A 23,469-nucleotide genomic window follows, 5' to 3' on the forward strand; every position below is an offset into this window, starting at 1 on the left:
GTACGTATGGAAATAAGCACCACTAAGTTTCAATGCAGTTTAGAAGCAGTAAAATGATCACAGAATTTCACCCATTTCTGGGATATATTATATTATTTTCTCAGGCTTCTGGGGCAAGAGGCATTGCAACAGTGGTCGTGGGCATGAGCTCTGAAATCAGAAAGGACAGCTGTTGGTCCAGTTCTGGCATGTGACAGTGCTGTGGTCTGGGACACTCACATAGCTTTTCTGTGTTTTGGGCTCTGTGGAAGGGGGAGAGGAGGAGGCACACTGTTTGTGTACAGGGGCTGCTGTGACTAAGCACCATGCTGCGGGTGGCTTACACAGAAGAAATGTGCTGTCTCGTAGCTCTGGAGGCTGAAGTCTGACATCAAGATGGCATCAGTGGCAGCTCGCTCTGAGGGCCTGGAAGGAAAGATTGTTCCGTGCTTCTCCCCTGTTCTTGGTGACAGGTTGGCAAGCTTTGCCATCCCTCGGTTTGCAGATTCATCACTGCCATCTTAGGCTTCAACTTCACACAATGTCCTCAGGTGTGCACGACTGACTCTGTCCAAATTTCCTTTGTAGATGGACGCCAGTCACACTGGGTTAAGGACACTCCGCTGCCCTTATGGTAACTTGATCTCCTTAATGAAAACCCTGTTTTCAAATGAAGTTTTACTCTCAGGTATTAGGACTTAGGGCTTCAGCACATATTTTGAACAGACACAATAGAACCTATAACACATTGTACCACAGAGGTTGACTCATTAGATGAGATAATCCACTATGTACCTAACACATAGTGAGCCATAGGTAAGTTGGTTATTAGTGTGGGGATTTCTCATTCCCCCGTGCAGTCAGGGAGCTGACTCTTCTCATAATTCTTGGAGTTTTCCTGCATTTCGCTTGCTTCCCCTCGTGTCTCATTTTTTAGCAACCCAAACAGAAATGGAAAGGGCAGAGCGAAGACTATGTCTCGACGTGAAAGGCTCTGCATTTGACCAGCACACATTTTCGTCTTTTACTGTCGCCTCAGTTTAAGCTTCAGTTAGTGAGAACAGATACGGATATAAGTAGACACAGAAATTGACTATTTTCCTTCAATTTGTTTGAGAAGCTATCTTAAATAGCCAGATGACTTCATTTGAGGACACAAGTTTAAAACCAAATACTTAACTGATTTTTTTTTTAACTATCAAAACTAACTCACTGTTTGAGAAAGCATGTTGTTGAAATCAAATAAGCTGGCTGAAAATGTACGGGTTCCTTGTGTACAGTTTTGGTATCTGAAACATAATTATTGAGCTTAAGTTAATTAGACTAATGCTCTGAAAATCTGGTCTGGCAGCTTGCACTAAGTAATTATATATATTGATTAAAAATGGGGCTAAGGAGATGGCTCAGTGGGTAAATAGCTTTCCATGTAAGCAAAAGGACCCATGAAAATAGTTTGGATCCCTAGGACTCATGAAAAGAGCCACAAATGGCTATACGTAACCCCAGCTCGGGTAGACAGGTAGGCAGGTAGACAGGTAGACAGACAGCTGACTAGCCATCCAGTCTATCTGGAACACTGAGCTCCAGGTTCAGTTAAAAAAAAAAATCTCAGAAAAATAAGATAGGAATCATTAAGGAAGACACACTGATGTTGACCTTTGGCCTCTGTAGACACATGCATAGGTGTGTGCTCCCATATACATGTACCCATTTATATATCTATATCTATATCTATCTATCTATCTATCTATCTATCTATCTATCTATCTATCTATGTATATCCTCCTAACAAGTATAATTCACAGTGAGTTGGGGCAAAGGAAGCCCCATTCAACATATCTTGTGCACATATATGATTAAGATGCTAAGCAGAAGAACACACACAATGCAAAGGAACTTTGTAGGAACCAGCAGGTGCCATGCCAAGTGTTCACCAAAGTGGGTATACTAATGACTTGTCTAATTGCTGTGATAAAATACCTACCAAAAACAACTTAAGGAAGGAAGGGTTTATATGGGCTCATAGTTCAAGGATACAGTCCATCATTATGGGGAAGTCATGGTGGCAGGAGTATAAGGCAGCTCTCCACAGTATGCCTTCTGTCAGGAAGCAGAGAGAGATATAAATGCTAATGCTCAATTCACTAAACTCCTTGCTATTCACTGCAGGACCCCACTCCATGAAACGGTTCCACCCACAGTGAGGTGGATCTTCCCACCTTGATTAGCCCTGGGCATAACTTCACAGACATGCCCAGAGGTTTGCCTCCCAAATTCTAGATCCTATCAAGTTGATCACCAAGATTCACCATTCCAGTAATGAACCAGTACTACCTTACACAATGGAGGTCTGCAGGTGACACTGCTGGACCATCTCAGGGAGGAGACAGGTCATGGGTCCTCAGTGGCTGGTAGACCATCTGAAGTAGCCACCAAACCACAGCCTGGAGCTGCTCTGACCCTTGTCCTCATCTCTCTCAAGCTGCTCCTCAGTGATTCCTGTGAAACATCCAGAAGTCAGCTTTCTAGTTATTTTCCAACCTCTGAAACAATGAAATTGTCAGTGCTTAGGATTCACCAGCAAGGGCAGACTGCCAGCCCATGAGCAGGCACAGGCAGACCTTTCGTTTACCCTTCTCCTTGCTCTGTGGTTGTCTCCGTGGATCCTTGAAAGAGATATTGCCACTAGAGATCCAGGGACAAAGATGGGATTGTGAGAAACTTCGGGTTTGGCTCCGTTTTCACATTCAATTCTTTTTGTACCATAAAAATTTGATTAAATAATTATAGGTCAATTTTCAGCTTGATGAGGGCTACAAAAATTTTTTTACTTTGGTCTGCATCTCTTTTACAGCCTGTCTGCTTGCCTTAGCGTTAGGTGGTTTAGAAAGAGTAATCATACCCTTATTGGAGGCCAGAAGATAGGTAGAGCTGTGCCATCCTTCTGAGCATTTTCTATGGTTGGTTCATTTGGGTAAAAAGCACATCAGAAGCACCTCCTGTGTGCCTAGCTGTGATTTTTAAAGTTATCAATGAAGCATTAGATTTGAAGTCATTTTTAAAGTATTTGATGGAACCATAAAGCACTGAAGTTCTGAAGGTCAAAGTAAGATAGACTGTCACAGATGGACATGATTTTGCCCTCATCTAAGCTATAATTTAGTATGGAGGACACATACATATGACAGTACTTACAATAAATCTTCCGGAATCTCTAAGATGGCATCTTGTCCTCTGCTGGATCAGGAGAAGAAATGTGTTGCATGAAACAGAGGATAGCACATGCAAAGAGCTGATGGTGGGCAAGGTATGCCACTTAGAGAACAGCTCCAATTCATACAGGTTGAGAGATGAGGATGAGGAGGAAAGTAAGGGCCTTTAGTGCCAAGAAAGCATGTCAAGGACCTGAGAGCATGGGGTATCCAGTATCAGGAATCCTGAACCTGCTCAGGGGCTCTTGTTGTTACTTATAATCCAATTTTACCTGTTAAATGAGAAAACCTCAATGTATATTTCTTCAAGGTTTGTTTGTTGGATGTGTATGTATGTATTGTGTGTGTGTGTATGTTGATTTTTTTGTTTGTTTTTATGCTTTTGTTTTCTGAGACAAGGTCTTACTATGTAGCTCTGGTTGGCCTGGGACTATATAGACTAGGCTGACCTTGAACTTGTAGTAGTTAGAGTATGCTTGGCCAGTGCTCTGTTGGGGCCTGTTAGGGAAAGCTATTTTTCTGGCCTGAGTACAGACCTAACCTTTTAGGCTACAAAAAATGTAAAGGAGTTAATTAAGTTTTGGCCCATTAATCACCTGGCTGAGGGACCACCCCCAGGAAGACAGGTTCACCTTAAGCCATGCTAAAGAGTTAGGAGATCTGGTTATCCCTTTAATGAGGTAATGTACTTTTCCCACCCAGAATTCCTGCCCTCTGGAGCTTCCATGAGGCTCTATAGAGTCGGCTAGCATTTTTGAGTTCTGACTCTGAAAGGTTTATATGTCCCTTTCTTTTTTTCTTTCAGACACTGGCCAGAGCCTAAGTATGCTCTTTCTGGTATTTGGGTTTCCTCACTATTTCCCTAAAGCTCCCCTCCCTTCCATGTGGCTGCTTGTCTCTCATGTGGATGACCTCTATTCTGGCTTAACACACAGATTTACAGCTTGCCAACATGGACTGTTCTTTGAACCTCAAATTGTCCTCAAGCTTCCTTTTGAGTCTCTTCTTAAATTCTTTTATTAATAAGACTAAGAACCCTATGGGGGTAACATGGTGACTCTGCTAGGGCTCCCCAAATCTTCTGCTAAAACAGTGATTCCCCCTGCCTCTGCCTCCTGAATGTCAGAATTAAAAGCTTGAAACTACTCCACACTATACATACATACTATTTTAGTTGGGATGATCTAAGTTAGAAACTAGAAGCAGGCTACCCCTATTATATTTAATTGAGGGTTCTTTTTAGGAGAAAAACAGTGTAAAATTGCAGAGGTCGAAAGCAATTCCCTTAGTCTCCCTGGCCTTCTTTTGCTTTTCTCTGTGTAGTAGGAAAGTGGAATAAGATGCTGTATGCAAAAGTGCTTCAAAGGAAGGGGCTAGGGAGATGGCGCAGTGGTTAAGAGCCCTCGCTGCACCATCATGAAAACTGGAGTTCAGATTCTAGCACCTGTACAACAAACTGGGCATCCCACACATCCCTATAACCCCAGTCCTGAGGGGAGTGAGAACTAGAGGGTACTGGGGTTTGCTGGTTTTCAGAATCACTGGGAAGATGTGAACCTCAGGTTTAGGGAGAGATCTTGCCTCAAAGGACTATGTGGAGAGTGGCAGAGGATGCTGTATGGAGCCTTTTAACTCTGGACATAACATGATGCCATTTGGGGCTTGGCCTCAGGTAGCCATGGCAACTAGGGAAGAACATGTAGTACTATCCAGGTCGTCGGTAATAGTAATGGAGTTGTTGACACTTCCTACTGGATAGAAGACAGGAGGGTCAGGAGATGCTCATCTGAGAGTCTGTCTATTGTTTCTCATCTCCTCTGAACCAGATGCAAGTGATCTTGGGAGAAGCTAAAGTATATACAAAATAAAAGGTTAATTAAAGATGGGACTCCTTGATGCAACTTCCATGAGGTTACCGTCCATCGTGGAGTGAGACTTCATGGTGCTGCAGCTGTTCCAGGGCTGCCAATGATCCATAAGTAAGCCCAATGGACTCAGTCGTGTTACCTAATTGGACTTTGGTAAAATCGAACTCTGGTTTGTTGTTGGTGTCCATCTGGGGTGACTGAGTGTTCACTTTATTCTCCCCAGGGAAAGTTATGATAACAGGAGAAAACCTCTCTTCTGGCCTCTGCACATACGTGTGTATATACTCACATAGACACATACATATAAATAAATCTAAAAAAGTAAGCTGTAGTTTTCTTTCTACTCCTTAGCAAATGTTAGGTATTGGTATATAAAGACAGACACGGGAGTGAGATGTTGTGGTCCCAGCATTTGCTGTGTAAGATGATCTCTCCCAGCCTTAACTTCTTCATCTGGAAATGGAGACTGCAGCACCATGAGACGGGTACTCTCATGAAGATGAAATGAGACCATCATCATTGTACCCCTGCATACCTGGCACTTAGCACATGGCCAGGCAGAGAGTAAGCACTTCCCAGTGCTCCAACAATTGCAATCATAATGTGACAATATACTCTTGCCATCATTATATGTGGGCTTTCACCCTTCGATGTCCACTTTCCTGGAGCAGAAAGGCCCAGCACTGAACCAAGGTTATTTCTTTTTCAGTCAGGAACAGGTGGGCCATTTTCCACAGAACATCACTTGTTCTTGGTGACTTTGCTGCCTTTTGGCTGAAGGATCAAGTCCTGAATGCAGCTTCCCTTGTAAGTAGATGGGCTGTCTGTGCATCTAAAGCCCAAACTAACCATGTGCCAAGTGAAAGGACAGTTAATCACTGGGCTGTTTTGCTTCTTGGAAGCCAAAAAAATCAGTTTTCCTGACTTAAAAATGTTAGATTTTTGGCACCCAGTTAGACGCAGTCTGATAAGCAATTAGGAGCGTTTGCAGATTTGGACTAATAATTTGACTACTAGGCTTCAATCTAATGTCAATGAATGGCATCCAGTTATTGCCAAAGTCAAAATAGCTTCAAAATGAATGAATTTTTCTGATATTCTGCATATATCCTCTACACAAATAGCAGTCAGTACACCGTTCATTAGCACAGTGCCAGGGAGCACAACTGGAGATGGAGTTATAAAACCCTCAAATACAGACTTGGTGTGGGCATTAGCATAAACAAAAGGTCTCAAAGAGATTATGAAATGTAGAAAGTGTATGAAATTTATATCCCTATTGCAGACATGTTTATGAACATCTAGACAAGCAGCACTGTGCTTCAGAAATAAAGAACAAACTTAAGAAGAGAACATTGGGATGCCCATGTTACAGTCACAAGGCTCTTGGGCAGAGTTTTCATTAAGACCAGCATCTTCTGTGAAGTGTTATATCCAAAATAGATGCTGGGGGACACTCAGCAAAAGGACACATCAATGTCAGAGATCTGGAACCCAGTTCACAGCCTCTGCACTTTCTTGGCAAATGACAGTATGCCTGTCTTATGGAGATTTTTGGATTGGAAACTGATTTCCAGCATGTTACAATCTTACCTGTGACCCAAGAATCTTCTCTTTTTCCTTCATAACCTGCTTTTCAGTTTAGCAATTCTGTAATGACCAATGGTTATCTTCACACCCGTGGCTTATAATGAAACCTATGTTAATGTCCTACATCAAAGCAGATAGTAATTCCAAATGCCAGATTTTTCCCTGCATCCCCCACACTGTTACCCCACCCCACCCCCATCCCATGGTAACCACCACTCAGCTTTCTGTTTCTTTTTGTCTAATTTCAAGGCTATTTCTTTTTTAACTTTATAAAATCTTCATTTAAAAACAAAACATCATGCTGTCTTTAGATAATGAATAATTTTTCCTCAATGATACCTTGTTAGGATTTGTTTATATGGGTTTTATGTCACCTTTAAGTAGTTGTTCTGCCTACTCTATAATATTCTGTTGCCTGAATATGTCACACCTGATCTGAGTACTCTGATGGGAGTTAATGATTTACATGCCCTTATTGAAAAAAAAAAAACTTACATTTTTTAATCTTTGGGGGGAGGGCAGTCACCTGCCATGACTTGTATGTGGAGGTTAGAGGACAACTCCTGGGGGTTGGCTCTCCCCTTCCACTCTGGGGACTGAACTCAGGTCATCAGGTTTGGCTACAGGTACCTTTTCCTGCTGATCCATCTCACCAGCCTGCTCTTAATTAGAGATAATTTGAACATTTTTCATATATGTCTTGTGCATGTGCAGTAATTTCTTTTGAGTTTGTTCATGGGACTAGTACTGCTGGATGATGGGGTATCGTGACTGTCAACATTAGGAGGTCATGCCAAACTGTTTTACAAAAGGTTTGTTCCCATATCCTCTTACCACTAGTGCCAAAGTCATCCTGAGGGGCCATGTGCTCTCTAGCCTACTGGTAGGTGTAGGCATAACTCAAATTCAACTATAGCTGAAGGTAATACTTTTACATAAGTTAATGTGTCTGTGACTCTAAAAGCTGGCCATAAGTCTTATGACTAGGAGTTGAGAAAGGAAGATTTGGATCTGGGCTGTGTCACAATCGAATATTTGTTTTGCTTGCTGTGTAATATTCAACTATCCTACTATATCACTATATCATACTACATCCCCTACTGTGATGGAGCATTGATGCTCTTCATGTTCTTCTAGTCTTCTAGCCTTCTAGTACAATTTGGCTGTCTCATAGGTTAGAAGAGCCTCACACCTGGATCGTACAAGCCATGGCCCTGATACCCTTGGAGACAGTGTAGTAGAAAGGATTCAGATGTCACAGGGATGCTGGTCCATAGTGCTTTACATCATTGTGTCCAACTCTGACTCTAGTTCAGGTGTCATGGAACTGCTTGATCAGAGTATGTTAAATCACCGTGTCAAACCCTGATTCCAGGAACAAGAGGTTTTCAAATATGTGTTTCTGGGCCTTTAAATAGAACACCAAAATCATAAGAATAATAATTTCACCTTTGAGCAGCAGAAAGATGAGATTAATTAAAAGATTAAGACTCCTGAAAGGGTCTGAGGAGCTTTTCATTCATGAAGTTCTAACTCCCGACAATATTTTCAGCTTGAATGAAAAGAGCAAAGAAACCAAATTTCCAAATGAATTTACATCTGCCTATCCATATCTGCACCTGTATCTCTGTCCTTGACCCTCTCCACCGCCTCTTGAGCACCCTCAGTAATAAAAACTTGGGAGGCAAGAGTCACAAAAAGAAGCTGGTAGGTGAAGGCATCTCCTGTCTAGCTTGATGCTTCAAATGAGTCACAGTGGTAAAGTTGTGTGTGTGTGTGTGCATGTGTGTGTGAGAGACTAAGAATGTGCAAGAGTGTGTCTGTGTCTGTGAGTGTGTGGATACATGTATGTGTAAGTTTCTGAGTGTATGAATATGTGTGTATATATGTGTATGAGTATGTATGTGTGTATGTGAGTGTGTATATTTGAGTGTGTATGTGTAAGAAGTATCTACAGTTGCTTTATACCTCTGCAGCCTATGCTGGTTTCTGGGTTATGGACAATTATAGGGTATATAAAACGAACAGTTGAACCAATAACAAGGAAAGTTCAATTTCTTTCAAGTATTCTGGCTAAAGGAAAAAAAAAAAAACTACTGAAATCCTTGGTGACAAAGATCTGCTGTCATGCACGGTAAGCTCAGTGTTGTAGCTGCAGTCCAGGCTTTATGTCTTCATTAAAGAATGTTTTAAAAGGAAATAGAGAGAGGCGTTTGGGAAAGGTTGGCTCCTAATTTGTTTGTGCAACTCACTCTCACAGGCCAGGTTCTTTGAAGGGCACTGAAACAGCTCCAGTGAGAAGTAAATAGATTTGTAGGCAGCAGAGGCCCTTACTTGTAATGGGTGAGGACCAGCTTCAGAGGAGGGGTTCTGGCACTCTAGGCAGAATGGTGTTCTTTGAAAAAGAAGGAATCGTGGCCACAGCAATAGGTCATGAGCACCCTTGGAATGCAGATTTTCTGTTAGTCATTTTTTCTGTCTGCCAACAGATGGGTCCGGGTACCAGGCCCCTGACTGGATGGTACTAGCTCTTGTAGCTTTGTCCAACATATAGCAAATGTGCAGGAGGATGTTTGCCAGGCCAGCTGTGCCCTCCCTGCTCAGCTTGCTGCTCACCTACTTCTCTCTACACTTTCCCATTAGCAGGGCCCAATGGTAGATGAACAAGAGGTTCAGTAAGCAAACATCCATCCATGCAGTGCCACTGCCCATGTTCAGAGGCGGTGCTGAGTCGAACTCTTGTGTGCCCTCTACACCTTAGCTCCCTGGATCTGGACTTCCCATTTGCCTGGCACTGTCTTCTGAGCCAGGCACAAGAAAGAGGCTCAATAAAAGCAGGCTGGCAGTAAATCCTTCAGTCCTCTTTCCTTCTAATACTTGGGTCTCTCACATTAAGGTGTTGGGGTGTTACCCACTTTTCTGGCTCATCGCTCGCCCTCTATTTTGAACTTTCTCATTCTGATCTAGTAATTTGCCAAAGCACAGACAGTACACAGCCTCTTTCCTTGCTCAGGACATTCAGGTTCCCTTCCCAGAGCAATTTTCCCAGACCACACAGCCTTAAGTTATTCTTCTAGAGAATTTGAATACAATGGGCCCTTATGCAGGCTTTTCTTCTCCTTCTCCTTCCTCTCCCTCCTCCTCCTCCTCCTCCTCCTCCCCCTTTCAATTAATATGTATGAAGGAGAAGGGAGAGAAATTGCCAAATGGTTTTTCTACAACTCCAGAAGTAATTTTTCTGCTGCTCCTCCTCCTCCTCCTCCTCCTCCTTCTTCTTCCCTAAACAGTACTGTATAACAATTATTTCCCCTGTTTACATTATATCAAGTATCATGAGTAACCAAGATATGGTTTAAAATATGCAAGGGGTACAAATACTACATCATCCTATCCAAGGGAAAGATTGTCCTATCCTATGGGGATTGGAGGGCCGGTATTCTGGAACCCTCCGTGGGAGAATGAGGGATGATTGTAAGTTGTCTTCCTTAAGCCGCTGAAAGGTCTAAATGCTGTCCAAACTGCTTTTCATCACACTGTGAAATACAGTGTATCGGCATAGTAATATCTGGTCAATATGTCAACAGATTCTGCAAAGAAGGAGCTTCAAATGCCTAGGAACTGGCACTTTGCAAATCCCCCATCTGGGTCAGCTTTTCCAAATGGGATTTATCCTGAGAACACAGTCGCTGCCGCCTCGAACACTGGTTGACAAGGAATCTGAGTCTGTGCCTGTGTGGATTTAGTTGGGAGCTTGCCTGCCTTTCCTGGCTGTGTGCTGGCTTGGCTTCCTATATGGCAGACAGTCTGCCCTTTTAGGGGAGGGGTCTCCTGCCTGGAGAGCATGCTTCCAAAGACACTGTTAGGTGCCTTCAAAGAAAGAAGCCATGTATGGCAGAAGGAAATATGAAACAAAATGTTCAGGAGATTCAAAGGGAAGCGCAAATTGGCCCTATGTCTCTTCCATTGCAGTTCTGAGTACCACAGGTTGACATCACTCCAGGATTAAAGGAGAACACTCTCGCTCAAACACCAATATCTGAAACACAGGAGGAGAAGGCTTACAGAACATGACTGGCCAAAGAAATTGCTTTTAGAATAAATGCTTCCATCTCTGACGTTATGCCATCGCAGACTTTGCTTTCAGAAAGAGTTTCATTTCTCAGTAAGTGTGTTTCTAGAAACAGGCCCGAGGAAATCAAACTGGGAGAAAACTCTAGTTCCTGTCGCTTCACCAATTTCCCACCCACTGGAAAACCAGTAGAGCTCAGATATGACAGAGCCTGGGGTGAGGCAGTGCTGTCTGTGATTACTTTCTGAGAACTTCCCTGAGATGCAATTTTTCCCCTCAGATGAGGAAGAGCCCCAGCCAGCTCCAGACCCCAGCTTGGGGGTGGCTCCCTATTTGCAGTTTTGTGTCTGTAGGCTCTTGCTACTGCTGTACTACGCATGTGTACAAAAAGGTTGACCTAATCAGAATTCTAAAGACATCACTGAGTGATCCAGGGGTGCAATGGAGTCTGTAAACTTTAAGAGAAACAAATTCTGCTCCATGGCTTCCATGGACATTGGTTAAGTGATTTGCATCCTAGCTGACTTGAGGGTTTCATGACGAAAATGGGAACGGTGAATTTGCATAGGAAGTATGTTGGGAAGGAAACTGTAATTCAGCATGTTGGACAGCAGCTTTCTGAAAAGCTCCTTGTGCCTGACATGGGTAGGCAGTGAGGGATGATACTGTGGTTTGCTCATTTCTCCCATAAATATGGGAGTCTGACAGGATGATTTTTACCAAGGTGAAAATTGTTGGGAACCTATTATTATTTGAAGAGCAAAAACCTGCTGGTAGATGCACTTGATTTCTCTACTGAACTCTAGTAGTCAGGCTATTGCTATAATGGGGTATTCATCTGAAATGCCAAGCCCAGCTGTTACTTGAGATCAGTCATGTCCCTTATGAACACAAGACTCACTACAGCAGAAAATTTTAACAATGGGGTGTCCTACAAATAAGCCGAATTACACTTCACCCTGTCTGTGCCGATGATTTTCAAACGTAACAAGTCACCCATCAACCCTCATAGCTTAGCTCCGGGCCTGTCTTTTATAATGTGTTGTAAGAAAGTTCTAGATGGCAGCCAGCCATGAAGCACAGTGACAGGTCTACACAGCTCTGCCTGGAGTTTTCTCATGCACACTCTTCAGCGTGGCCTCAATGATTGCTCTCCTGATAGGAGGTGACTCTGCATGTTTGAATTGAAATCAACTCCTCTAGGGATCAGGAGTTGCACTTTCTCTTTGGCGAACTACTTCTAACATTTTATGGGAAACTGCACATCCACATTTAAGTGTCCCATCAGTCGAGGTAGTTACTAGATGCAGGTATGTGCTCCTCTGGCCAAACAGAAATGTCCACCTTCATTTGTACATGTTTTATGGGTATATTAAATATTACCATCGTGTTCCTAGTTAGCTGAGGAATATCTGGGCCAAACTGTGATGCCCGCAAAGTCTCATTTGCTGCTTTGGCAATCGGCTTGACAATGTGATACTTTACTATATAATTGGATAAGCAATTGGGCTCTGTGATAGTACAGTGGTTTGGCATAATTATTTTCCAGTGCTGTGATTTTCTCGTTGATAAATACTTCAGGGGATTACAAATTCTTAACATCAACACTCTATACTCCTTGAAAGTGGGATGCCACTAATTAATAGAAGAGCTTATTTCAGCATTTTGGCCCCACAGGCAGCACTTTAAGAAGGCAAAAAAAAAAAAAAAAGTATTCAAGCACGTTTATGCTTAAGTCAAAGCTTTGGCGACTAATCAAATGATGAATGCTCTGCTGATTACCTGAATTTCCCTATAATCTAGTGAATAACTGCCTTTGGAATCTGCCTAGTACATGGAGACAGAACTCAAGGATTCCTTATCTCAAGTGTAAGGAAGAAGACCACGCATACAAGGTTCTATGAAGAGCTAGTTGAGGAAAGGTGTGGGTAGCTGCTGAAGCCAGTCATGGGCACATGATGAGGACCTGGCTCAGCTATGACATGGTTCCTGGAGGTGTTCCCATTGCCCAGAATGCTCCTTCTCCTTTCCTCTCCATCTCGGCACCGTCTCATACCCATTCCAAATCTCTGACATGCTTGGTCAATCTCAGACCCCCCGCTTCTAGCAAGAATTATTTTCCATCTTCTCCAAACACACCTGAGTGGAGTTGTCTAGTCCACTTACACCACCAAGACTTATTAAATAATCTATGTATGAATCTACCTACCATATCAAGTGGTAAGACTCCAGAAGACAAATATTTTTTGCTTATTAAGACAGCGTTCATGAAATCTAGTACAGGGCCTGTAATATAATGTGTGCTCAATAAGTGTTATTTGACAGCAGTAACGGTTTAATTTCCCATTCAATGTCATTGTTTTCTTTTGAATTTATTTAACATGAACTCCTATGTAAATAGAAACATTAGTCCATAAGAAAGGGTTGAAGTTTTGTCCATTACACATTGTTTTATAAAACTGGTAATAAAATGTACTATTTTATAAGAGCAACCAAGTTTATATTCAGGTACGTGCTTTTCAAAGAACAGTATTAAATTGGTTTTCTTCCTTTTAAAGAAAGCTTGATATTTACGACAGTTTTCAAAATCAGAGAAACATTTAAATTACTGCGAATGATTCCTCATACAGTATTCCATTACAGAACTGGAAAAGCGTCAGTCATCCAGGCTGCTTGAGCATTACCTCAGGGAATCGATCGTTACCCCACATACCCGGAGATAACACACTTACTGCTTACTACGCAGGAGGGAGCGGGGTCAAACTCCACACATATCAGGACTTCCATCAGAAATCCTGTTAACACTACCTTCCCCGAAAATCATTTCAAGCAGGTCAAGTGAGAGGACTGCAGATACATTCTTTAAGAAAATCTCTTTTAAAGCTGTATAGAAACAGAATTCAGAAGAACCATCACACACTGCAGTCTGTTGACCGTGAATAAAGACTTTGGTTCAAGTTTTTACAAACTTTGTCACTTTGCCGGGGACCTTCTTCCAAAGAACAAAGTGTCCATAGAAAGTTTCAACCCTTGCGGCATCAGAAGAAAGAGAGCTTTGATGCTGGGCATTGTCACAGCAAGCTGAGTCACATTTAACTTCCCTGACTTAAATCAGAGGGAGAGATGGAGAACAGTACATCAAATCCCAGCACACAGTCAGTTGGAAGAGCTGCTGTGGTACGTACTGCCAAGAAAGAAAAACCATGACACACTGTTAGCAACAGGTCATATTTTGGTTTCAGAAATGTTAAAATGTGAAGACTTGTATATCTTGGAACCAACACACTATGGAATCAAATAATTCTAGTGAGTTTGCTGCACTGCACATGGTAATAGTGGCTATAAAGGACATAGTACCCTAGCCTTGAATGTGATCTTCTTGGTCAACCCGAGTTTTTTTCACAGTTCATAGCTAGACAGGTTTGGGAACAACAGAGTTACCAAGTGCAAGTTCTGTTCTTCCTGTGACACATTTTTAAGGGTCTTCCAAGTTGAGTTAGCAGAGTTTAACTGAGCTTCCTTAAGTGGCAAATATTTATGGCTGGGAAAATGGCTGTCAGCAAAGTGTTTGCTATATAAACATGAGGACCTAAGTTTGGATCCCCGGCACGCATATAAGAAACTGGACATAGTGGTAGGCACCTGTAATCCTAGTGCTAGGAGGTAGAGACAAGTGGATCCTAGTGGCTTATCTGGTGAGAGAGCCTACCTGAACTGGCAAGCTCCAGGTTCAGTGGGAGACCTTGTCTCGAAAAATAAGGTAGAGGGTAACATCAGAGGATGCCAGGCATTGACCCTTGCCTTCTCCAAGAGCACGAAAGGGCACACACACCTGCATACACATGAGCACAAACAAACATATCCCAGACAACACACGAATACCATATTTAAAATTCATAAATATGGTCCGAGTAATACATGGGACATTGCTATGTCAAAAACTTAACTGAATGTCTTGTACATTATTTGCTAGATAAGGTAACCATACTCCCAGGGTAATTTTGACCATCTTTGATCTTAACAACATGATTTACCTCTGGGATATTGTTTTTTTTTTTTTAAACCAGTGATAAACCTCTACTGATAACTTCCTCCTTGCATCAACACCGAAAGCTAGAGATTTTTGTGTGTAATTCTAGAAATGAGAGATCTAAACTCTGTTCTCAAACATGGATGTGTCAGTAGAATTGACTGGTAGAGTTCAGTTCTGATTGTATCTTTCCGTCTTTGGCAGGGTGCATAGGTCCAAAACACCCTGATCACCAAAGAACCATGCTGCTAGGTGAGGTGCTTTGACTCTGGGTAGAGACTGGCTGGGGTGGTCAGTGGTCACTGTTGTAGGAACAGTGTATCTAGCCTAAAAATAATAATGGTAGGTGTAGTAATAGTCAACAGTGATAGCAAACACTGAGGAGCACTTACTAGGTGTCAGCACATCACTACGGACAAGTCTTCCCCCGCTTCCAATTACAGAGAGGGACACTGAGGTACAAGGAGGTCCAGGAGCTTGATATTGTCACTGTTCAACTGTAGACTGTATGTCATCATCTTGGGGACCCCCTGTTGGGTGCGACTTAAATAACACCCTTTTTCCCATCCCTCTTTATGACAAACCATTTCTTTGTGAAGTACATGACCCTTTTAAAAAATTCATTTTTATTTTATGTGTATGAGTGGTTTGCCTGCATGTATGTACATGCATGCAATGCCCAGAGAGGCCAGAAGATGGTGTTGGATCCCTGGAATTGGAATTATGGTCTGTTATTAGCTGTCATGTGGCAGACCAAACCCAGGTCCTCTGTAAGAGCAACCAGTACTCTTAACCGCTGAGCCCTCTCTCCAGCCCTGAAATCTAGGATCCTCTTAAAATCCTTTTCCTCCAGTGAGCCAGGCCCACCACCTTTTAGTTGGTAAGCCCATAACACTAACAATTTGCCACTTGGTGTGTGTCCTCTCTGTGGGGTTGCCCTGACTGCTGGAGAGGGCACTGGCCCCGGGCACTGCAGGGATAGATTAAATATCATTTGTGTTTACTAGTTTTCTCCTTTCCCTTCCCCCAGTAATGTGGAAGTCCATCTACAAATGAAATTCCCCCCATCACAGGTCACTCAGGGTAAACTGGCCTTTAGGTAAGTGACTGCTTAGGATCACAGCTACCAGGTTCTTAGGGTACCTCAGCTCAGGGAAGTAGAACTTTTCCATGAACTTCGGCATATTTAATTTCTTAGTCTCCTGAGTGCTCGTCTAGGACACAAATCTTACCGCAACCCCCCACCCCCACCCTGGGCTTCCCACTCTTGAAGAGACTGCAAACTCCTGGACTAGTTAGCATCTTAGTACTGCTGAGACAAACCTTGTGGCCCAGAGGTCCCTTAGACCTACTGTAAACAGAAGGCAGTCGACAGCAGAGTTTTCCAAGGACAGATGTGATGCATTGAAAGGGTCCCAACAGTAGGCTTAAAGGTAGCTGTGTTACAGTGGGCCCGCCAAATCCATGGATTCTCACCTGTGGATTGGAATCCAACCAGGAATGGAAAATGGTGTCTCTACTGAACATATACAACCTTTCCCCTTGTCCTAATTCCCCAAGCAGCTGAGCAAAAAAACTATTTCCATATCATTAACATTGTATTGTGTATTAGAGATTATCTACAGGTGGGAAAGTATGTCAGGTATTGTACAGAGAGTATACGCAAATACTGTATCATTTTGTATCAGTCTTGAACAGGTATGGATTTGGTGATCCGAGGGAAGGTCCTGGCCCCACAGATAGAGGGTTGAGACCTGTATTTCTGTTTGTGTGTAGGCTCTTACCTGTGTACCCAGACCTCTTCAATAGATGTGGGTTTTTCTTTTTTTTTTTTTTTTTTTTTTTCTTTATTCGATCTCTAACCCCATTCAATCAAAATCCTTGGTGTAAGCTCTGTTTTTTAACGTCTCCCAGGTGACTGTGCTGGGCACCCAGGGTTGTAGTGTCCTAAAGATAACTACAAGCTTCCAACTGGGGCTTTTGAAAGAGGAATCTCCAAAGTTTTATTAGTATCGATCATGTCCAACAGAATTTTGCAAATATGTTTAGGTTTGTTTTATTGGTTTCCTGATTCCCTCAAACAACTTCTAAGTGTGGACACGGTGTTGCCATCTGTAAGATAAACGATGCCAAGAGAAGGATGTCTAATAACCAGGAAGCATTAATGCTCTCAGCCTCTAAATTATTTGGATTCTTCTGGTATGACCTGTGCCGATGAGGTACTTAAAGCTTGATTTCTGTGTCCTCCGACGGCAACAGCCGCAGTGGGAAGGCCATGTTTCCGGGCTTCACTTTGTTGTCATTCCCATCAGATTGTTACAAGATGGATTTATAACAGACCTAAAGGTAGTAACACGATGGAAATTAGTTCTCGGGTAGAACAGCAATCCCATCCGACTTGCTGGTAGCAACTGCGTCATATCTGCTTCTGGGAAGAAGGAAATGACTTCTTAATGTGGTTTTCTTCTACTAAGGAGAATTAAATCTATGTGGCAAAATGTGAAACCAGTGTGCTAGCAGCCAAATTCTGAAAGGAAGATCCATGACCCTCATAAAGATATTTGTGGCCTGGTTATATGCTAATGAACCTCATTTAGGCTCAGACTTCCTCAGTGGAAATACAGCTCAGCTGGATAGAGCACGGCTATCTATGGTTTGCGTACGCTTTTGCCTTATGCATTAAAGTTTGTGCTGAAATAAATGAACAATGTCTCTGTCTGCTGCAGGCTGCCAGAGTGGGGTCCCCGGGTTAGGCTGAGCATTTGGGACATGGGAACACAAACCTCACTATTTTAGTTGGAATTTTGGATTTGTTGTTATTGTCTACCGTGTGTTGTGAGGGGCAGGGTATGCATGCTGTGGTGCTATGTGGAAATCAGAGGACGGGTTTGTAGAGCCAGTTCTCTCCTTCCGTTTTCCTACATGTACCTAAATGTACAATGTATGCTTATTGCCCTGCAGAAGCCAAAAGAGGGAGTCAGATGCCCTGGAACTGGAGATGGCTGTGACCTGCCACATGGGTGCTGGCACCTGAATCCAGGTCTTCTGCAAGAACAGCCTGTGCCTTTAACCATTGGGCCATCTCTCTAACCCTCTCCTTCCATTTTTACACAGGTTCCAGGAATCAACTTATCAGGCTGGTACTGGCTGACTATTTGACCAGCACTGAGTTGATAGATTTTTTTTTCAAAGTATTCAACTTCACAGTGAATATGCAGTGAAATGGGGACAGGATCTGTGGAGTTACCTATTCTTTGTATAGATTCCCCAAGATAAAGGAATGTTGTTGGGGACAGTGCTGGTACTTACCATACCTACCTGATAAGTAAATGAAATTCCTTAGACCTCAGATTCTTCCTGGGTAGATGGAATGAAGTAGGGCCACCTGCCTTATGGAAAGCTGTGAGTATTCCATGAAGTGAGCATCACAGAGGCCCACATCATAGCTGCCAGTTATTACAGGGAGTACTAGGAACCATTTATCTAAATCAGCTTACCACAAAACACTGCACTACGCATGTTGTGAGCAACTTATACCTTCAGCTTGTTATAGGGTATATAAAGCCACACCAAGCAGTGACACGTGTGGGGAACAAAATGGAATTACAGTAAAAAATTAAACTGGAAATTGGGGAGCTGGAGAGATGATTTAGTTCTCTGTATGCAGAAATCTGAAATGAACATTGAATTGAGCATATATATGTAAGCATATTTCTGAGGAGCCGAATTGAATAAGATCAATTGTTAATTTTCTAAGTTGATTTCTCATATAGTTTCTATTGTAATGCATGCATTTAGATTCATAACCTTGCCACTTCATAAAAGAAATTAAGAAATCAATTGATAAAAGAAAATGGATTTATTTATAGTTTAGCCAAACTTGAGAGACAAAGACTCAATTTCTCCCCACCTTTTTATTAATTGTTTATTTTCTGAGACTCACTAGCCTGGACCTTGCCATGTAGACAAAGCTGGCCTTAAACTCACTGAGCCCCACCTGCCTCTAACTCTAGTACTGGTATTAAAGGTATACACCACCATACAGAGACCTCTCTCTACCTTCTTTGTAACAGTGTTACAGCTTTATAGAAAACATGAAACACAACTTAGCAAATGTACATAAAGGAGGCTATTAGAATCGTGAAATCTCGGGAAGGAAGTCCCTCCACCATTTGATACCAGGGCTTTCAGCAGTCCCATCCCCAGCATCAACTTGCCAGGAAGTTTCTTTTTAGGGTTCAGTGTTGGTGTTTTAATAGCCTGATAACCAAAGGGAGGATCTCTTCTGCCATGGTAGTTACAAGCTACCGCAGAAGGCAGGCTAAGCCAGAGACAGTGGTAAGTAAAGTGCAGGCCAGCACGGAGGACTGAAAATGGGCTGAGGCCAGTTCACGCCTACAGTCTGGAAAGTCAGTAAAAGGAATTCTGCCTGTTAAGGCAAAGAAACCAACAGAATGGCTGGGGCTGGGGTGAATGGCAGGGTGCTGCCCTCAGCAACCTGTACCCTCCCTGGCCTCAGTCTGCCACAGGCACTTGCAGCCTCAGCAGACGAACACAAGGTATATAGCCCTAATTAGGTATTTTATTAGAGAAGCCAGAAATGTCCGTTCTTACATGATTCTATTTTCAAAATTTGGCAATTAATGTAATTAAGGCACCTACAGGCCTCTACTCTGAAAATGATACTCACTTCCCCTTCCCCTAACATTACTAAAGGAGATCCAAGGATGAGCCTGTCCATTCTCTTCTTCCCAAGCTCCAGAAGCATGACAAAGAGGAAGAGGACTCCCCAGCCTCTTGGAGATCCGAGGAGGAGATGGCGGCCGAGGCTGCGGCTCTGCGTGGTTACTTCCAGGTAAGCTTTGTATACCTCGCCCTCATGGAGATCCCCCAACCATCCTCAGGAAAGAGCCCTGGCTGGGAAGGAGGGTATAAACAACCACACCAAGGCTTCTCCAGGTGACCACAACAGTTGTGAAAACTGGAGGGAGGACCCTTGAGAAATTGACCCCCTCTCCTACTGCTGTGGACGTGGATAGGAGTCAGGGGAGCAACTCCCTGAAATTTCCAGGTTCTTTCGTCCCTGAAGAAAGAACAGAATCAGGGGCATCCGGGTAGTGGTAGACAAAGCAGCAGCTTATTCAGAAAGGCAGCACTCTAGTGGGCCAGGGAGCTGGGAGAGGATGCCTGTTCTTATACTGTGCAGCCAGGAGAGTAACCGGCCTTTCTGGATCATATACCTGGCTACTCCTGCCTGTAGAGAATGCTCTATCCCTGATGGGTAGCCCTTGAGGGGAGGCGTTTCCAGTCCTCTGCTTATTAGCTTCTTTCTTTCATGTGTTCACCTTGATGCCTCTCCCCTCCCGATCACCACCACTACCCTCTGCCCACCTCGGGGCACATTGCCTCTCTCTGCTTTCCACAGAGCAGGTGGTTTTTGTCATGCCCACCTCTTTGAAGGAGTGAAACTAGTCTGAGGGGGTGATGCTGCCCTAGGCTCAGCTTGCAGATTCTCTGTGCGTCAGCCATGCTCTGGAGCCAGTTTTCTTCACCTCCCTCCCATTTCAGCTACACACGGTCCCACCCTGTCCATTCTGGGCCTTTTCTCTACAGTTGTATGCTCTTTTTGCTTTGGCTTCTAGGAAGCTCTGATGACAGAGAAAGGAAACTGCTTGCTTGATTGTTGGGAGAACTTAAGCTTAAGACTTTGGGAGACAGCTATAGTTAGCCTCTGTCAATATATATACATTAAAAAAAAAACCCCACAAATCTCACTTCAGAAAGGATAAGAGATAGTTTATTCTGGAACCAATGATTTCTCATTGCCCTGAAACACAGATTTAAGTTATCCCAAATTCCATGCTCTAACATGGTAACAGTTTCATAAAATTTATTATAGTACTAGAAGAAAGTCATAAATCAGCACTCTACTCATATCCATTAGTGGACATATGAGGCAGGTGAGTCACAGCAAAGTGGGGAAACCTCTGCTCTAGGTCTCAGATTCTGAATAATTCTTAGCTTTTGTGTTGGTGGAAGCTGGGGTCTGTTAATACATCCCCAAAGGCTTCATGTGATAGTCAGAAGGATACTTGGTCAGACACAAAGGTGGGAAATGAATGACAATTAAGGCATCTAAGGTAGGCCGAGAGAAATTGTAATTAGGCTGCAGCATTCCAACCTCTCCACAGTCCCTGAATTTCTAGTCGGTCAGTCTGGTAGGTGCATTATCTTTCTGGGAACTGTAGTTCACATCTCCTTGTCAACACTTTTACAGATGTCAAGGAATTCATGAGTCTTCAGAAAGTTATTCATAACAAAGTTCACTCTTTAATATTGGGACATACCTTGACTGACCACTGTCGATGTGAAATCCAAATTTAAATATAATGCAGGGTGCCATAATCACCTTTATAGTGATTACAGACCTTAGACAAACATCCTCTCCTTTAAATAGTTTCTTTTCCATTTTTATGATTAAATCATCACAGATTAGAATTAGATCCTTCTTCATTTGAAACATATAATTGTGTCATCCACTTAGCAGTTATTTTCAGCTAGAAGTCGTAGTCAGTGTATAGTTTCCTCATCCACGGCTTCACCCTCTCTAGGTTCAGCAGTTCTCCCTCAAATGAACCCTGAAAGTGATGAATTGTGCGCTCTCTGGCTCCATCTCCCCAACACAAAAGTCATCCCTCTGTCCAGTTTATGCACACAGTACATTCTTCCCTCCTGTTACTTAATAATCCACTTGGTTATCAGACAGACTGGGGCTGCAGTGTCTGTATTCAGTTAGTCCTTCTATTCGTTAGAGGAAAAGGAGTAAGTGCAATATTTTGAAAGGACCCATTTTTCCATTTTATTTTTTTAATAATTTATTTTTCGTGTATGAGGATGTTTTCTGCATGTTATGTATGTCAGTGCACCTATGTCATGCAGTGCCCATGGAGGTCAGAAGAGGGTGTCAGATCCCCTGGAACTGGAGTTACAGATAGTTGTTGCCACCATGTGGGTGCTGGGAATTGAACCCGGGTCCTCTGCAAGAGCAGTCAATGCTCTCAACTGCTGAGCCATCTCTCTAGGCCCTACATTTATTTGTTAAGCTTTATTATATGTTCAGAAGAGAACAAAGTACATAGACAGTTTGGCACTATCCCTGGTTCCAGGCATCTATTGGTGGCCATAAACAGAATCCCCTGAAGGTTAAAGGGAAACACTATGTTTGCTTTGAAATGCAAGGTAGTTTAAAATACATGTGTGTTAACTACCCTCTCTCTTCCCAGCTCTTTCTGTAAAATACTTTCATTACTTAATGGCCCAGAGTACTTTTCCCATTTTCTGTTACCAATAATTGAATGCTGGGAGGGTCTTGATAGAGCACATTGCAGCCTCTTCCAAGTGGGTAGTACAGGTTTCTAAGTTTTTGTCACTATTGCAGAGACAAGACAAAATAAGGTATTAGGTTAAGTAACCCATTCAAAGTATGAGTGCAGGCTTGTGATAGTTGATTTAAAGGAGGGGAGGCTCATTCATGAGGTAAAGTAGGGAATTACAGGAACAGACTAAGCTTTTCCTAGAATATTGTGTACTCCCTTTTTTTTTTTTTTTTTTTTGGTCCTTCTAGGGGGCTTTTGGCTGTCTTAGAGAGGCCAGTACTAGTGAGCAATGCTGCAAGGCTAATGATATGATGGTAAGGACGTAAATGATTGTGGGCATCATCAGTAGGTGATATTGGTCTCCCCATTAGGGTAGCCTTGCTGAGACAGGCTCTTGCTCAGCCTTAAGTCACCTTGCAAGTGGTCCATTTTCCATAGGCCCGTTGAGCCCTGTCAGTTCAAGTGCATTATGCTCAGGCACCATGTCTCGAAAGCTCCTTTCATTTGTTGTCATGTCTGTGTTGGCTCCAAGTTCCCTTCCTGAAGAGATATAGCGAGGCACAACAAAAGCTGTCTATCATATTTAATTTTTAATCTTTTTGACTTCTCCTTCTCTTTCTGTAAAGAAAGGATTTCACCTTCTCCTTCTCTTTCTGAAAAGAAAGGATTGATCAAATGAACAGTGGCCTACAGGCATGACCGCTGACCACTTTCTATTCGATTCCTCTTCAGAAAGGCTGTGTGTCATTTTGGAGGGTCCTGTTGAAATGGGGCTCCCACATCTTCAGGCTTAATTTCCAAAGCTGATATTGTTTTCTGAGTTTCCTCTGCAATGGGTATTTTCAAGTGGGGGCAAGAAAGCTCTGGGCTTTTGTTGAAGCCTTTATGGAACTGTAAGGGTCTCTCTCACAATGTGTTGTCTAGATGCTTTACAAAGATTGAAATTTATAAGCCCAGATTCCTTTGTGAGTTTCTGCTTCTGGCTGGAGACCTAAATTTATCCGGCTTCCAGATTAAGTCATTTAACTTGCAAGTGTTGCAAGACAGTGGCTCTATGCAGTCACACAAACCACTGGGCACCGTGCCTGTTTGTTGTTTTAATTAGCTATCTCTCTTTAATGTGCTTTGGTTATATACTAATCAAATGATGTCCTGAGAATCCACATGCTGGAACTCTGAGACTAGGAAGATAATGCTGTAGGCATGGCTAGTGATGTGGAGAGCAGGGATTTAAAGTTAGGATCCTTAAGAATTACCCAGAGCATCGCTACTACCTGTCATGTGACAGGGCACCTTCTTGACCATAGCTACATCATGTTAAAGTTTAGGCTGACTCTAGTCTCTG

The 23,469-nt window shown here is 42.8% G+C and overlaps 1 protein-coding gene across 1 annotated transcript in view; it reads left to right on the forward strand.

Moving 5' to 3' along the window:
- Nucleotides 1-23,469, forward strand: part of Fhit (fragile histidine triad diadenosine triphosphatase) — a 922,623-nt gene that overhangs the window by 877,640 nt on the left and 21,514 nt on the right. The window contains exon 7 of the mRNA XM_008827509.3: nucleotides 19,505-19,603. Within this exon, the coding sequence (XP_008825731.2) occupies nucleotides 19,505-19,603 (99 nt within the window). The remainder of the gene's footprint in view (nucleotides 1-19,504; nucleotides 19,604-23,469) is intronic.

Source organism: Nannospalax galili, unplaced genomic scaffold (assembly GCF_000622305.1).
Source record: "Nannospalax galili isolate Female #2095 unplaced genomic scaffold, S.galili_v1.0 scaffold91, whole genome shotgun sequence".
NCBI classification, from domain to species: domain Eukaryota; kingdom Metazoa; phylum Chordata; class Mammalia; order Rodentia; family Spalacidae; genus Nannospalax; species Nannospalax galili.